Source organism: Vombatus ursinus, unplaced genomic scaffold (genome assembly GCF_900497805.2).
Source record: "Vombatus ursinus unplaced genomic scaffold, bare-nosed wombat genome assembly UNPS02014861.1, whole genome shotgun sequence".
NCBI classification, from domain to species: Eukaryota; Metazoa; Chordata; class Mammalia; order Diprotodontia; family Vombatidae; genus Vombatus; species Vombatus ursinus.
Window position 1 is genome coordinate 16410760 of NW_020954639.1, and position 17897 is coordinate 16428656.

The window sequence follows — 17897 nt, forward strand, 5'->3', positions numbered from 1 at the left end:
TCTAGGGTAACCCTGCACAGCAAACTCATAGTATCATTGAGCTATGTAAATCTCTCCGCCATGACAGGGCAGTGATCCAGAAGGGTATTGCTTAACACACTTCCACAAATTATAGGAATTTTAACAAATTCTTAAGGGAAATAAGAAGGATCTTTATTGTCATATCCTTTGTAGACAGTCATAGACTGTACTTTTTTGGTGGTTGTTTGCTAGGTCTATAGGTATGTTTTCAAATATACTATCCAATTAAAAATAACCTCAATCCAAGTAATTTTATTTTCAGATTTCCGATGATTGGCCAGGTTATCACTTGGATTTATTTACATACCCACAGCACTATTATGGAGATCTGAACCGTGTGCTTATACCTCATGGTGTCATTGTGGACAGGTAGGTATGTTTTCTTCTTACATGCTTAGTTCAGTTTGATAGGCTAAAAGTGGATTTTAAAGCATGGTCTGAAAGGAAGTATGGTACCATAAAAAAGGACTGAGTCAGAGGACTTGAGGCCTCACCCTGACCCTTCTTTTTCCTAGCTCTGTGAATGAAATGATTGATAACCTTGTTGCCTATGACTGATCAAGGCACTATTGGAACTGTGATTTCTTTATCTGTAAAAAAAGAGGGTTAAACACATAAGATCCCTTCCAGCTCCAAGTTTTTGATGAATTTTCCTATACCTCAGGACCTCCCATTGCATTCCTTATTTCTTGATGTCACCAAACAGACAGTCAATGGGTTCCCTTTTATATGACATGACAAAAAAAAAATCTTAAGGGTTTATTTGCTATCTTTCTCTATTTTTACTCTTTAAAAGGTATCATGGCATATTGGACAGACCACTGACCTCAGAGCTAGGAAGACCTATACTCAAATTGTGATTCTGACACATATTAATTGTGTGACTGTGGGCAAAGAACTTGACCTGTCTCACGGGGGTGGGGGGTGCTAGTAAATGTTTAACAACTAAGTTTGGGAGGGGAGTAATGTATTCAACACTCGGTTTAAGCTTAATCTGCATTACTAAAGCTTTCTTAAATCTAGATGATAAAAACATAATAAGTCAAGCCCAGCTTTATAGCAATTGCTGATTTCTGAGGTCTCAAAGCTGGCAGTGAAAATTGAACTACTCAGCTGTTTGGAGCTGGCTCCAGCATGCCCCTATTCTTGGTGCTCTAGGCAAATCTCTGTAAGACTAAGTTTGCGAGGAATTGCCCACCTGCTTTGTTAAAGGAAGTTTCCTTACCTGGTCTAGTCCCTATCTTCTTTCATTCCTCTCACACCACATGCCAATCACTGACTTGATAATGGGGGCATTGCCTACTGGGACATTTGCAATTTAAAGAATGACAGCATAATGAAATTTCTCATAAGGTTTAATAAAATTGAACAACAGCTAGCAAATTTACTCAAAAAAAAAAAAGGAGGGAGGAAACTCTGATTACCAAAATCTAACAGAGAAAAGAGATCACAATGAACTCAAAGTAAATTCGAAAAATCATCATTGGTTACCATATCCTGAGTGGTACTAATTAATTTAAGAACTTAAAAGAAACAGATGAATATCTGTAAAATATTTTTAAAAACAAACAGACAACAAAGGAAATAGATAACCTAAATAGAGGGTTAGAAGGGGAATCAAATCAAAGTCTGAGGTGTCACTTGACTCTATCAAATTGATAAAATTAATTTTGAAAGTCTGTGGCATGCTATTGCCTTGTTTCAGGCCTTGGGGACAGGAAAGTTTATGCTAAATTCCTTCTTTTGACACTTCCCAACTCCGTGATAAAAGGCAAGTCACTTCATCATTCTGAACCTTGTTTACTCTTCTGAGTAGTTCCTATGAAGAGATGGCCCTTCTCCTTGCCAAGGCAAACTCTTTTTCCATGCAAAGTGATCCCATACCATCCTGTCTTCTCTAGCAGTCAGTTCCATCTATCATCTCCACTCTCTCATTAATCTTCAATTTCTCAGTGTATAATGGCTGTTTCTCTACTACTTAAAAACATGCCACTGCCTCCTCCATCCTCAAAAAACCCTCCCTTGATCCATCCATCCCCACTGCTGTCATTCTCTATCCTCCCCTTAGTAGCTAAACCCCTTGAGAAGACCATTTATAAAAGGTGCCTGTATTTCTCTCCCTCCCATTCTGCAGTCTGGCTTCCTACCTTATCATTCAACTGAAATTACTTTTTCCAAAGTTACCAATTTCTTAATCACCATCTTAAGCTCAACATATACAAAACTGAATTCATTATCTTTCTCTCAAAACTCTCTCCCTCTTCCTAACTTTCTTGTTACCATTGAGGGCGTCATGATCTTCCCAGTGTCCTAGGTTCACAAATTAAGTCTTATCTCTGACTTCTAATCTCTCTCACCCCACTGTATGTCCATCCGTTGCCAAGTCCTGTCTATTATACCTTTGTAATATCTTTTGTATATGACCCTTTCTCCTCTGACACCTCCACCACCCTGGTGCAGGCCTTACACATCTCACACTGGGACTACTGTAAAAATCATCTGGTCAGTCTTCCTGCCTCAAGTCTCTCCCTATTCCAGTCCATCCTTCTCTCAGCTATCAAAGTGACCTTTCTTAAGGTACAGATCTGACCATGTCATTCCCCCTCCACCACATTCAATAAACTCAGGTCACTCAGATCAAATATAAAATCTCCTATTTAACTTTTAAAACCCTTCATAACCTGGCCCCTACTACCTTTCTGACTTTCTTACACTTTATTCCACTCCTTTATAATTTGATGACACTGGCTTCCTTACTGTTCTTAGCAAAAAGCAATCCATTTCCCTACTCTCTATTTTCACTGGCTCTCCCCCAGTAAAATGCCCTCCCTCCTTGTCTTACACCCCCTGAACTCCTTCAGGTTTCACTTACAATCCTCCTTTTGCAAGAAGCTTTTCCTGGTCCCTTTCAATGCCAGTGCCTTCTCTCCGAGATTATCCCCAATATGCCCTGTATAAATCCTATTTCTAGATAGTTGTTTGCAAATTGTCTCTTTCTTTACACTATGAGCAGGAACTAGTTTTTGCCTTTGTATCCCCGGCACTTAGGATAGCTCCAGAGCTTGCTGACTTGAGTTATCTGTAAAACAATACTGCTGGTGTATGAAGTGCCTAGATTGAAGTGTTTGGGCTCAAATGAGTTAATGCTTGTAAAGCTGAAGATTTAAAAGCATTACGTATATGTCAGTTGTTGCTACTGCCAATTTCCCACTCACCAAAAACAAACAATAGCACCATTTGTGAACTGTTACCCTTTCATTTTAGAAATCACATAATTCTCCTAACTTGGAGCTCCTTTGTGCAACTAAATACATTTCCCCCAAAAGTGCAATCTAATGCTGGACATTGTGCTTTGCGCAAATGTAGCTAGGACACTGCGACCCCAACAAATTTATGGCCATTTATTTTTTGTCCTTTTATTTCCTTTCCAGGACTGAGAAGCTGGCCAAGGATATCATGAATGACATTGGATACTGTGACATCATAGTTCTGTGCGTGCTTAAAGGGGGCTACAAATTCTGCGCTGACCTTGTGGAGAATCTGAAGAACATCAGTCGAAATTCTGATACATTTGTCTCCATGAAGGTTGACTTCATCAGACTAAAGAGTTACCAGGTCAGTGAGCAGATTTTCTGTTTCAGTTACATAGCCTGGAGCCAAATAAAAGTGTGCAGAGAAATTAAATTTCTGAAAATAAAAATTCTGAAAAAAAGAGGTGGCTTAGTAGGTGGAGCTATTTTAGGGGGAAAAACTTGTTTTACTTAATTTTGTAAAAAGTATTATAGTACAACACAATTACTTTTATTTTCTCCCAAAACTATTTTTGTTGTATTGATATCAAAATATTCAACTCAAAGGTGATTTTATCCTTTTTTTAAAAAAAATAACTGCAAGTTCCACATGATTACTTTTTAGGGCTTTACTTTGACTTATCAGGTTGGGGAGGATTAGGGTGGCCTAGGGTTTCTATCCCCTGGTAGTCATTCATGGCCCTAGTAGAATATTTTTGCTTTGGCCTCCAAGCATGACCAGAAATTGTAGATGGGGAGCCATTTTAGGATACCCTGTCACCTAATAGGACTAAACAGGCCCAAGGCAATGCCAAGCAAAGGCTCCCCAAAACTATCAGAACTTCTGAAAAGAGAAGAGGGCTTTCCCTTCCAAAGACAACATCCTTACGACCTTGGTCCTTTTGTGCTTCTCTCTTGTACCTTTCCATCCACCTTGCCATATGTTCTATATATCTACCTAGTCAACTGCTTAGAATGTTTTGCTGGTGCCATGTGAGAAAATCTCTTTCTCTCTCTCTCTCTCTCTCTCTCTCTCTTTCTCTCTCTCTCTCTCTCACACATATATGTATATATATACATACATGTACAAGAAATTTTCTCTCTTCTACAGAGAGAGAATGTGTGTATGTAGTTTGGTTATTTATGAATGCAGTTTTATTATTTAAAATAACTTGTTACATAGCCTACTGTATATTACCAAATTCAACTGTGAAGCATTTCTTCTCTCATACCCAATCCTGCCCCAGGGTATGGTCCATGAAGGGCTACGATGAAGTTTAGTTTGGGAAGCAGAGTTGTGTGTGGTAGGTGGGGTGTACAAAGAGAAGAAGATGCTCTCTTCTCTTCTAGCAGATAAGTTCACTTGCCATTTCACATGAAACAATTTTGGTCCCAGGTTGAAGGGCACACCCTTTTAGTCCCAATCTTTGAGTTTTTCAATCCTTTCTTGATGACCCCCTAGTTCCAAAACAAAATTACTCCATTTCAAATTACCTGAGTTTTTAAGTAACGTGGTGAATAAATCTGGACTTGGAGTAAGGAAGACCAGAATTTGAATCCCGCCTTTGATATTTTACTAGTTGTTTGATTTTAGACAGATTACTTAAGCCCTCACATTTTGTTTCCTCAACTGTAAAATGGGTATAATAACACTTGAAGAGTTGCTGTGAGGCTCAAATGAGAATATATTGTAACACTTGGTACACCTTAAAGCACTACACAAGTGTTAGTTATTTTTATTATTATTATCAAGCTAGAATTGATTGATATTTGCTCAATTAAGCCAACCCACTCCATTTAAAGTAAGTGGTAAGATGAATAATCAATTTTACAATACTAGATCATAGACTAAGTAGGAAAAGTCTTTCAAAGTCATTTTGATGAAGTTAAATGATGCCAGATTAGAAGTCTGGGCTAATTGATTGGGGGTTTCATTGCATTCTCTGGGTCCTTTATAAAAACATTGAATCAACTAGGATTGGAAAATTCCAGAAATTAGAATAAGAATTGGTTTTCTATTATGCCCCTGAATAAAGAATGAATGGGGGCAGGGAAGGAGGAGAGGCTTTGACAAGGTTTCCCTCCTTTCCTTTAGCTGGAGGAGGACCTTGTAAGGTCTGAAAGGTCTGGGAAGATTTTGGACTACCCATCTTCTTATTAGTATCCCAGCATTCTCTCCTCCCCTCTCTAGGACAGCATCAAACTGTTTTCAGTGTCTACATTAGCAGCCAAGGATAGATTGGATGCAGGTTTTCTCTGCATAAGGAAAATTTCTTGAGCACCCCACTGAAAGGACTTCCAGCAACATGTGCTCTCTATCCTTGAGCCCCCTTTCCCTTGGACCATGTATGTATTTGTAAGAGAGTGTGTCAGACTTTTGGGGTTGTATTTTATTCTAATTAGTCTTATTCTACTACCTTAATAAATACTCCTTTCTGCAAGCTACTTTAAGGCTGGCTGTCTCTAATGATTCTCAGCTAATAATCTTAGGATGAAGCATACTTGTCAGAGGTCAAGCTCATGGTATTATAGGATCATACCCAACTCCTCAGGGATGCCTCTAGAACTTTGAAGGGGAGATATAGCCTTGCTCTGGGGCCCAATTTATCTGTGAGTTTGGGAGTTGGCATAAGAATCTTTGGAACATATATGGACCACATTATCATCATCATCATTACCCATATTACTATTAGCTGAACATAATTTAGCGGTTGTCTAAATAACCACTTTCACTGTACCCCAGTTCAGAACAAACCCTTGCATTTCTAAAGCTCATCAGGGGCATTCTCAAACTTCTGACCCATAGTTATTAACAGTTCCAAGGCCCATAAATAAGTAGAGCTAATGATGACATTCTTCTTGCTACCAAATGGAAGAAAAGGAAAGTAACTAGGTGAAACACATCAACTCCTGAGACAGTACCTATGAGAAACTTCAAAACAACTCCTGTAAAGGCACAGCTGTTCACTCAAGGCATGCTTGACCTCTAATTAAATATCCTTAGAAGTGGGTGGAAGAAGCTGGTCCAGGCTAGGATGTGATGAGCAAAGACTTGTGGGGAAGTCATGGATACTATTAAAAAAAAAAGAGCATCTGTGTCAGATGAGGCTCTCACCTCTCCCCTCCAGGGCACAGGCTAATTAAAGAAAGTCTACTAAATAAACACAGCCAAATAAGGGTAACCAAACCAGCTCATTTCCCGAGGGTATTGGGGCTTCTGCGTGCCTCTCAAACAGAGTCATTGGGAGCAGCCTTTTTAAAAATGGCATGCCTGCAGCCATGAACAGTTCCAGAAGTCTGTTACCCAGGAGGCTGGAGTGAAGTAAGGGCTGCTGTCCACGTATCACATGGTACTAGTCAGAAAATTCTACCATTTCTCTCTAGAAGTTAAAAAAATAAGCATGTAATTTTAAAAGCTAACCCTCTGAAGTGCTCTTCTAATTCCTCACCATGGTGTAGCCCTGGGTACTTGAAGGCTACATCAGTGGAGCACAATCTCTGTCAGGTCTTGCCTCACTCCAAAAGCTTTGAACACAACCCAGGAATGGACTGGATATCTGGAGGAGGACCAAGCTAACTAAGTTCAGAGAGCTCATCACCAGAAGGTGGCCAGAAGGTAAGAAATCTTTAGAAGAGCTGGAAGGGACCTTAGAGCTGCTTCCAGATGGGGAAAAAGAGGCTCATAGAGATTAACTGCCTTGACCAAAGTCATATAGATAAAAAGGGTGAGAGTCAGCATTTGAACACAGGTCTCCTAACTCTGAGACTAGCAGGTGCTTTCTTTCCTTCCTCCCATCCTTCCTCTCTTCTTCCCTTTTTTCTTTCCTTCCTTCCTTTCTTTCTTTTTCTTTCTCTCCCCTCCCCCCATTTCTTTAAAGAGATATTTATTGTGAAGCTATAGCAACTCCTGGGGCCACCCTCTCTCCTATACTACCCCAATCCCTGGGCAGAGTGGACTCAGACTTAACACAGCTCCTATATAGCATTCACTGCACCAATTTCATTTCCACATGCTGAATTGGTGGATGGATGAATGGATGAATCTCAGCTACTGCTGTTCTTAATCCCTCAGGTCATACCTCAGGTATGGCTGGTTATAAAATCCAGCATGGACTCCAGCTCCTGAACTTCTGGTATCTCATTTTCTTGACTTTTTGAAAATCATAAGGTCATAAGCATCTCCAGTCTCCTTCACCTGAAACAGGAAAGAATAGATGCAAAGAGGCAAAGAATGGAAGTCTGTATTCCCAGCACCATTTGTCAGCCTCACATCATTTCCCTTAACATCACTGTCTCTCTCTCTCAGGAATAGAAGCTTGACAATGAAGAGGCCCAGTGATCTTTCTACCATACCACACTTCCTCTAATTTCCACCCACAACAATTCATAAATGTTATCTACTTAGGAATAGAAGGATTGTGTTTTTGGGTTTTTGGCCACAACTGTAGGTTCAAGAAGAGGTAAAGGAATGCTGACCTGAAGGTAAAAAGAGATAATTTAATTAAAATACATTTGCCCTTCAAGAAACAAATGATGTCTTTGGACTATATTACTTCTAATATCCCTTCAGCTTTAAAAATATGATCTTAGAATTCTATAATTGGTTTAATTGCAATTAAATTAGTTTGAGTTTAACTCAATTTTATTTGTTATAGCTCTAGTAGAATGCCTTGCTTCCCTCAAAGTATAGCTCAGGTGGTACCTCCTACAGGAGTCCTTTTCAGTTATTGCTTTCCCAGACTTCCTCTCTTCTAAATTACCTTTCATTTCCTCTGTATTTCATATATATTTACATGTATACATGCTGTTTTATCTCAGTAGTATATAAACTTCTTGAGGGCAAAGGCTTTTTCATTTTTGTCTTTGTATCTCCATTACTTATCAGAGTGTCAGGGACATAGGAGCCACTCAATAAATGCTTGTTGAATTAAAACAATTTTAAAATTCTAATTTTTTGAAAAGCAGTTGTCTGTGAAACATAGGAATCTACTGTTACTCATAATATTCAATTATACTAAACATTCCATTCTTTGACTATATAATAGTTTAAATCATTTCCATTTTTAAGGTACCTTGATGAATTTGTGGTCTTATTGTTGCTTTTACATCCTCCAACAATGCAGATGACACATGACTCATCCATGGCTATATATCCTGTAAGAATCTTGTCCGTCTTTCTGAAAATCTGCCCCAGGGAGCCCACCTAATAGACTGAGTTTTCTTTTATATCTCTTGAGATTGCATGGATACCAATGGAGTATATTGACCATCCATTAGTTAAACCTTGCTCTCGCTATATGGCCACATATTTTTTTTCCCTATTCATACATTACTATGAAAACATCCTTTACATTGTTTCACAATTGCTTACTTCTACTGTTTTTCAGTCTGTTCATACTAGTCCATTGTTCTTTGGGTAATCTTCAAAACTCAATTCTTTAGAGACTGGTTATTTTGTGACTAGTAACCATTAATATCACCAGAAAACAATTAGTGTGAAAAAGATGGGCCTTTGTTGCAGGGGAAAGCTTGGGGCCATTAAAAGAACTGTGCCAATTCTCCCAGAGGAAATTTAGCCCACTGTCTTCCAATTCTGAGACCAGGTCATTTTTCATTTTCAGGATCTATTTAAGATATATGTACTCATGGACCAGTTAATTGTAAAGGCTGTCTTTCCAACTGCAAAACATAGCCTGAAAAATCATTCTTCATTCACTTGGCTCGTCTTTTGTGGTTATTAGGCTAAATTCTCGAGTGATTACAAATCTGATACAGCAAACTCCTCAGCATTCCGGAGCTTGATGCACAGAGTAGGACATCATCTGCAAATAGGAGCATCTGGAGGACCTCATTGTCTATAGAGAATCCCTGTTCCTTTGAACTCCATATCGGACATCCTCCATGATGATAGCCAACAGCTTTGTTTTATCCCTGGCTAAATAACTAAATGATCTTGAGCAGTTATTTCTGTTATTCCATCTTTCAATGAATCTTGTTTGATTTGACCTATACATTGGGGACACTTTGTTGGAGTAAAACCTTTAAGGTGACAATCGCTCTACCAAATCAAATCCCTTTTTAAAAATAATCAACAAATACTAAGCGCAATGGGAATCAATCAACAAACATTTATTAAGCAACTACTATGTGTCAGGCACTGTGCTAGGCACTGCGGATACAAAGAATAAAACAATCTCAACTCTCAAATAGCTTACAAATTCTATTGGAGGAGATAACATATGTGTGTATATACACATATACACATAATGTATATATTTATACACATATATATAATTTGTATATAAATATAAATATATTCTCTTGATATATAAAGAGAATAATTACAAAGTAGTTTGGGAGAGGGGAGTACTGGGATGGGATGGGTATCAGAAAAGGCTTCATGTAGAAGGTGGTGTTTAAGCTGCGTTTTGAAGGAAAAGAAATATTCCACAGGGCAGAAGTGAAGAGGGAGTGCATTATGGACATGGGGCAGTCAATGCAAATGCACACTGTTGTGAGATGTAGTGTCGTATGTGAAGAACAGAAAGAGAAGGCCTGTTTGGCTGGATTGTAAGGCAGGGGAGTGATGTCCAGCAAGGCTGGACAGATAGGTTGGAACCAGGTTGTGCAGGGCTTTAAAAGCTAAACAAAAATTTATTTTTTATTCTAGAAGCAATAGGGAATTTCTGGAGTTGATTGAGTAGGGAAGTAACATGATCAGATCTGTGTTTAAGGAAAATTTTGGCCACAAGTTGTAGGATGGACTTGAGTAGGGAGAGAGCTGAGGTCAGAATAACAGATTGCAAAAATAAAGGCTTGAGTAAGAGAACAGAAAGTGAAAGCAGTTACAATGGATAATTTTGTTTAAGAGTTTGACTGAGAAAGGAGTGAGAATGATAGTTTGAGGGGATGGAGTCTAATAAAGGTTTATTAAGGATTGAATAGAATTGGAGTAGTTTGAATGCAGTAAGGAAGGAACTAGAAGCTTGGGAGACCTTGCAGATTTAGGAAAAAGAGAAAGGATGATTGAAGATACAAGCTTCCAGGGAAAACAGGAAGAGATGAAATCAAGCACACAGAAAAAGACTACTCCTTTGTCAATGACCGGAGGAAATGAGGAGAGGGAGACTCGAACACAGAAAAGAAATAGCTTTGTGGGGAGGGAGGAGGGAGGCAAGAAACTAATTAGGATAGAATAGAATAAAAGGACTGCCTTGCTGCAGTGAGGACCTAACTGAAGGCAGATCATATGAGTTTAAAATTTGCCCATGGTTATGAAATTTCAGTACAGTTCAGCAGCTTCTGAATAGAAATGGAAGAAGAGGCTAGTGAAAGTAATCTAGGGATAAGTATGGCAAAAAAAAATGAGTAATGATGGGACAAGGAGGTGAGAGATTTGAGAATAGAGGGGAGTATAGAGTGGAAATAGCTAACTACAAGATCAAGATTGGAAAGGGAGGAAAAGTAGAGTCAGAGTAGGGCTAGTGACCTGAGGAAGTAAAGAGAGGTGAAGGACTGAAGATCTCTGATTAGAGCAAAGAATAGGTTTAAGAAGGATGAGGCATAGGATGAGATGGAATGATAGGAGATTGCCATCAGATAAAGGAATATCAGAGTTCTTATTAAGGAAGTGGAACACTTGTGGGCAGTAATGAGATTCAATGTGTGACCATCCCTATGTGTGGCTGAGGTGAAGTGAAGGAGTATGTCCTAGGATTTAAGGAGACTGAGGACTTGCTTTTCAGTTGTGTCTGACTCTTTGCAACCCCATTTTTTTTTGCATTTTTTGTGGCAAAAATGCTGGAGTGGTTTGCCATTTCCTTCTCTAGTTCATTTTACAGATAAGGCACTGAGGCAAACAGGATTAAATGACTTGCCCAGGGTCACACAGCTAGTGAGTGTCTGAGACTGAGTTCGAATTGATGAAGATGAGCCTTACCGAATCCAAGTCTAGCGCTCTACCCACCACTCCACCTGGCTGCCCTGAGGATTAGGAGTTTAGGGAATTTGAGGGAACGCCAACACAGATACTGACATTCCCTAGCATGGAGACAAAAGGTGGGGGAAAGAGGCAGACTAAGCCAGGTATGGAACCTCTATATTTTTTCAGTTAATTCTGTGACTACACAGATGTTTTCTGCTGTAGATTACTGTTTTCAAAAGCTCGTTTGTTCTCATCTCATTCCTTCATCAGCAGTTCCCACAATTCATATGTAAATTTCTCACAAAAATTTTTATAGCACTAAGGAAATAGATAGATAGGACCATAGTTATTGATACTATTTGAATTTTGGAGTAATAATAAGGTTCTAGATTTTTTTTCCTCATGCTTTTAATTATCTGCCCCTCATTCAGATACCTTGAGATCCTTAAATAACCTAAATTTTTGTCATATCTAGCATGGAACTCTATGATTGTCCTACAGTAGCTGCTCTTCTCATCTTTGTTTTCTTCCAGGCCTTTTTCACTTCTTCAGGGAGCATGTTTACAACTGTAATGTTAGATTTCAGATGGGGGAGCTTGGCTCTTTTGGAGGCTCTACTGAAAAGAGTTTGTGATTAAAAAAAGAAAAAGAAGAAGAAACCCTTTCCAGATGTTCCCAATTTTTGACCATTATCCTTGCTATTTCATCCCTAAGTGCCCTTGGATTAATTTTGCTTAATCTCTGACCAAGCTCTATAATTTATGGATGGGTTGTGGTAACCGTAAGGTACAGTTCTTAAGTAGCTATTCTTTGGTAGTGGCTAGAGAATTCAACTCAATGAGCTAATCTTGCTTTCGAGTTTATTGAGGTATCTGCTTTTGGGATCGATTCTTTTAAGTACCCACACTGTAGATATTTAGGGCACTCGTTATTGATAGCACCTAATCTGCTTAATTACAGCTTGGTTGTCTCCTGGACTCTTTACTTTGCTTATAGAATCTCTTAGGCATTTAAATACTTAGGCCTCTTCCTCTAGTCTAGGCAAAGATTGAGACTGGGGAATTCCCCTGCAAATGGACAGTGGATTTCCTATGGACTTGCAAGACTGGGCTGCATTTGATTCAGTAATGTGAAAAGATACCTCTATGGCTCTCTTCTAACTATATCTCTCCTGTGTCAAAATTATAGAAGATTCCTCAAAATAATGAGGGTCTTAAACTTTTGTGTTCCCTTTGTACCCTAGCATCTTACATATATTTGTAATATACATATGTCTTCTATAATATTATGTGTGTATATTGACCAGTTTCTAAAATGCAGTTATCTATATTCTTTTATTAGGATTGGTGATAGAGAATAATACATAAATGACAAAAATTAAGGAAATATAAACAACAAAAATTAAGGAAACATAAACAGAAAGAATGTAATTGCAATAATTAGCACTTGCCTACATATTATGTTTTATATCCTCATGAAATCATCTAGGATCTTTATTTTGAAAGTAGGTTGGTGGTTCTAAATGATGAAAATTTTGTTTCTAGCTAGAACTGTGGCTGACATATTATTTGGTCAGAAAAGAATGTTTTTTAAAAAATGAAACCACATCACCTCTTCCCACAGTTATCTTTGAAGAGTTCACTCACTCAAGTTGTACCACCTGCTACCACCACTGGCAGAAATCTCCTTTTCTTGGTTGCTGTTAGAGGATTGGCAATATTTTTAAAAGAACATTAGCTAGAACATTATTTTTATGGCATGGCTTGTACAATTTATATGAATAAAATATGAAATACCTTCCAAGAAACTGGCCAGCAAATATTGACACTTCTTTTCTTCTATAAATCAAATGAAATTGGGATTTCCTTCTTGGCCCTTACACCATGCAAACTTTCCTCCAGACCTGGACAAATATAGCATCCTTCACTCTACTAGAAATAATGCTGCAGTGCTACTGAGAAGCAACATTTGGCAGGGTTGCAAAAGACTGCTGGACTCTAATCCCCTTACCAACTGTTTAGAGAATCCGAACTTGGTACAAAAGAGAAACTAACAGGCTTTGCTTTGTGACCCATGTGGCTGGAACACCCTAATAAGTTTTTGAGAAGTTAGGGAGAAGCATTTTTTAAGAATCTGAAGGATTTAGAAGTGGAAGAAGATGGAGGGAACAGTAAAGTAAAGATTGTTGGGAGCTGGCAAGTTTGGAAATGAATTTTTGGTCTTTTACAAATAAATTTATTGATATCTTTTATATCACCTATATATCCTGGTGTCTCTCATAACATCTCATTCCTAGACAGCCCTTCAAACAAAAAATAAAAAAGAAAGCGGAAGGGGGAAGAAATCAGCAAAACTAACCACTATATCAAAAAAATTTTTAAATCTGACCTAGTATGCTCTGTTACATACCTATTGCTTTTCACCTCTGCAAAGAAAATGGAGAGGTGCCTTCTAATCACTGTTCTTTGGGGTCAAACAGTCATGATAATTGCTCCATATTCCATTTCGAACATTTTGTTGTTCTGCCCATTTTTACAAAGTCATCATTGCATGCTGGTTTCCTGGTTCTACTTATTTAACTTTGTATCAGTTCAGGTAAATCTTTCCATGTTTCTCTATATTCTTCATATCTATCATTTCTTAGAGTACAAAAATATTCCAATATATTCACATACCACAATTTGTTGAATAATTCCTCAGTTGATGGCCATCTATTTGTTTTCCAGTTTTTCTACTACAAAAATGGGCTACTTGGGGAAGCTAGGTGGTACAGTGGATAGAGTACCAGCCCTGGAGTCAGGAGGACCTTAGTTCAAATCCAACCTCAGTGTGACCCTGGGCAAGTCATTTAACCCCATTGCCTAGCAAAAAAAATGGGGGGGGGCGCTACTGTAAATAATTGATGCATATAGGGCCTTTCTTTTTATCATTTACCTACTGTAGCATGTGCCTAGCAGTAGAATTTCTGAGTCAAAGAGTATGGACACTTTAGTCACTTTCTTTCCATATTGCTTTCCAATTCTCAGCTCCACCAACAGTAGATTAGTGTGCCCATCTTTCCACTACTCCTGATGTGTTGTCTGGTTCTGTCTTGTCATTTCTGCCAATTGCTGATCGTGAGGTATAACCTGCAAACTGCAGAGTTGTTTTGATGTACATTTATCTTATTACTAGTGATTTGGAACATTCTTTCATACTCTTGTTAATAGTTTGCAATTCTTCTTTTGAGAACTGTTTCTTCATATGTCAATTAGATTTTCAAGCCCAGTCCCTAGATGGGGTTGTCTAATTTGCCAAATTTTTAAAGCTGAAATGTTGACCCAGTTCTTGAAATTAACTCACTTTTCATGCAAACAAGCCTAAGGATAAAATTCAGTTAAGGTCACACGTCTGTTTTCCATGAGGTTAGTCTAACATAATATATGAGGAAAGTAAAATTAGAGAAGTGACTTTAAAAAAAAATCTAACAGACCATATTTGCCCTTAAGCATTTGCCCGTACAGCTTGAAAGTAGGCTATGTTTCTCTATTAATTAACTGTTCCTGCATATTGGCAGAGCTAAGAGAGATTTTGAATGCCAAAAAAATACCAAAGCACGACCTTGGCAGGAAAGAAATATTTGCCATGCAGGAGATGTGAGCCCAGCGGAGAAATTGGCAGGCTTATTAAAGAGGCTAGTCAGAGCTAAGTATAGGCAATGTACTTACTCTCAAGGGAGATGAGAGAAATTATTGGCCCATATGGTGACCTTAAATGACCTTTGTGCAGTTTCCCTTTTAAATCTCATTGCCTTAATCATAGAGAATGGATAATTCTAGCAATTGTCTGTTCTTGTATATCCATGGTTTTTTGGAATGGGGATAAACTGAATCCCCATAATATTCCCAGGCTTTATTTTAACAAATGATTTTAGTTATTCAAATCTTGTATTGCATTTAACAAGTAGCAAAGTTTAATGAGGGAATTTTCACTACTTTTTCTAGCCCAAAAGGTTACTACCTCCTTAGTTCTTAATCTTTTTCAGGGGACTAAGTGAAGTCTGGTTACAACTGATAGACCTAAAGCAGAAAAAAAATGGTAAGGAAGAAGAGAGTGGGAGAGTAGAAGGTACAGCAGATAGACCACTGGACCTGGAGTCAGGAAGACCTGAATTTAAATCTGGTCTCAAATACTTACTAGCTACATGACCCTGGAAGGAAATTAGATAATATTTGTAAAGCATTTTGCAAATGTTAAAAAAACTATAAAGTACTAACTATTATTATTATTATCATTAATATACTTAGAGAAGCCATATATTACACAGGTAAGTGAATATGATAACAAGTAGTGGTGACATAACACTTTTTATAGTTCAGATTGAAGATGCTTTAAATATATACTATGTATCACTTTTTAATTTTTTTTTCTAATATGATATTAGCATTTAATCTCTGATCTGACAGTCTGAAGGTCTGAATATGCATGAACAGTTAACTTGGAAATGTCTCTCACCTCAGTAACCATCTGGCTTTTGTTTTTTAAGATGTGATCAATTTCATTTGTGTGTGTGTGTGTGATATTATTTGGATCTTCTCACATCCAGTGCTTCCAAAGTCTTTTCTTTTGTTTTGTGTTTTAAATTAATTTATTTATTTTTAGTTTTCAACATTCACTTCCACAAGATTTTAAGCTCCAAATTTTCTCCCCATCTTATCCCTTCCCCCCACCCCAAGATGGCATGCATTTGGAATACCCCTTCCCCTAATCTGCCCTCCCTTCTATCTCTCCCCCCCCTTCTCTTATCACCTTCCCCTTCAGTTTTCCTGTAGGGCAAGATAGATTTCTATACCCCATTTCCTGTATATCTTATTTCCCAATTGCATGTGAAAACAATTTTTTTGACTTTTGTTTTGAAAACTTTGGGTTCCAAATTTTCTTCCTTCCTCTCTCCCCACCCACCCTCACTGAAAAGGCAAGCAACTCAATACAGGTTATACATGTGTAGTCATGCAAAACACTTCCATAGTAGTCATGTTGTGAAAAACTAAGTATATTTCCCTTAATCCTATTCCGACCCTTCTATGGTCTGACTCTTTTTGTGCTGCTTACTCATGATCCCAGTCAATTACTTGAGTTATAAACTCTTTGTTAAGGTAGGAGTCTGCTTCCAGTGTGAAGAATGTACTGTCACAAGCTTTGGAGGTTTTGTGCAGCTATTTTCAGAGGTACTTCTAGGGACCTGTAAATTTTCAGTTCTTCCAAGGTGGTATGATCAAGGGTGAAGTGTTTACTCCTTTCCTGGCCTGTGCTCTGGTCTCTGAGTGACCACAAGCACTCTTTTCTGTCTTAGAACTGTGAGGAGGATTTCCTCTCCACAGCCACTACAAGTTCCACCATACCAACACTCCTCCTTGCCCCAGGACCACCACCCAGAATTGTGACCCAGATTCAAACACAAGCAAAGCAAGAGAATCCTGCACCAGCACCAGCAAAGAGATCCCAGAAATCCCCCTCTGATCAGCCCCTGTATTCCCCCTCAATCTGTGGGCCAGAAGCTCTGGAAGTTCCAGAAGCGGCCACCGCCCCGGGCCCAAGCTTGGGGACTGGGGCTGGGACCAAGCTTCTCTCTCACTGCAGGCGCAGACTTTTCCTACTGACCTTCTAAGCTGTCTTTGGTGATCATGGGTTGAGAAGTCTGGATACCACCACAGCTGCCTGTGATTTGGTCCCCTGAGGCCTGCTCCAGGTTCGCCAAGGCCTGTTTTGCCAGCATGCCTATGCCAAACTGCACTCCTCTCCCAGCCTGGTGCCACGATATACCTTTCTGATCAACCATCCAGGTTGTCTTGGACTGGAAATTTGTTTCACTCTGTCTTTTTGTGGGTTCTGCTGCTTTAGAATTTGTTTAGAGTCATTTTTACAGGTTTTTGGAGGGGTTTGGGGGAGAGCTCAAGCAAGTCACTGCTTTTACTCCACCACCTTGGCTCCGCCCCTCCAAAGTCTTTTCTTGAAGAAAATATTCATGATATGTAGGTTTAAAGTTTCTGCTATATAGACCCCAAGGCTTTAAGTCCTTCAATTTCTTGACATGGGGTCAAATTTTATAACATTTTTAACCATTCACCTATATCTTCATCTTTGCTTTTAAGTGATGGATTATTCAAGTATGTGTTGATTTAATATGGAGAGTCTCATGGAATTCTTTATAGGACTTCTTTCCTTCCTCATCCTCTGAAAAAGGTACCACATAAGCTACAATTATATTGTTGTTGTTGTTCAGTCATTTCAGTCATGTCAAACTCTTCATTACCCCATTTGGGGTTTTCTTGGCAAAGATACTGGAGTACCATTTCCTTCTCCAGCTCATTTCATAGTTGAGGAAACTGAGGCAAGCAGGGTTATGTGACTTGCCCAGGGTCACACAGCGAGGAAGTGTTTGAGGCCAGATTTGAGCTCAGGAAGAGGAATCTTCCTGACTCCAGGTCCTGAACTCTATTCACTGTACCACATAGTGGCCCTGTAGTTGTCTTAGCAGAGATCTTTTTGCTCAGGCTTGTCATGAGCACTGCAGTGAAATCACCAAATGTCTCTTCATATGGTATTTCTTGTTGCCTTTGCACACATAATAGAACTAACTCCATTGACTCCTTTATTAGCCTTTCCAAGCAAATTTTGGGAAT

At 38.7% G+C, this 17897-nt stretch overlaps 1 protein-coding gene across 1 annotated transcript in view; it reads left to right on the forward strand.

The window, feature by feature from the left end:
- Positions 1-17897, forward strand: part of PRTFDC1 (phosphoribosyl transferase domain containing 1) — a 98395-nt gene that overhangs the window by 10219 nt on the left and 70279 nt on the right. Inside the window, exons 2-3 of the mRNA XM_027841618.1 lie at positions 284-390; positions 3453-3636. Of these exons, the coding sequence (XP_027697419.1) occupies positions 284-390; positions 3453-3636 (291 nt within the window). The remainder of the gene's footprint in view (positions 1-283; positions 391-3452; positions 3637-17897) is intronic.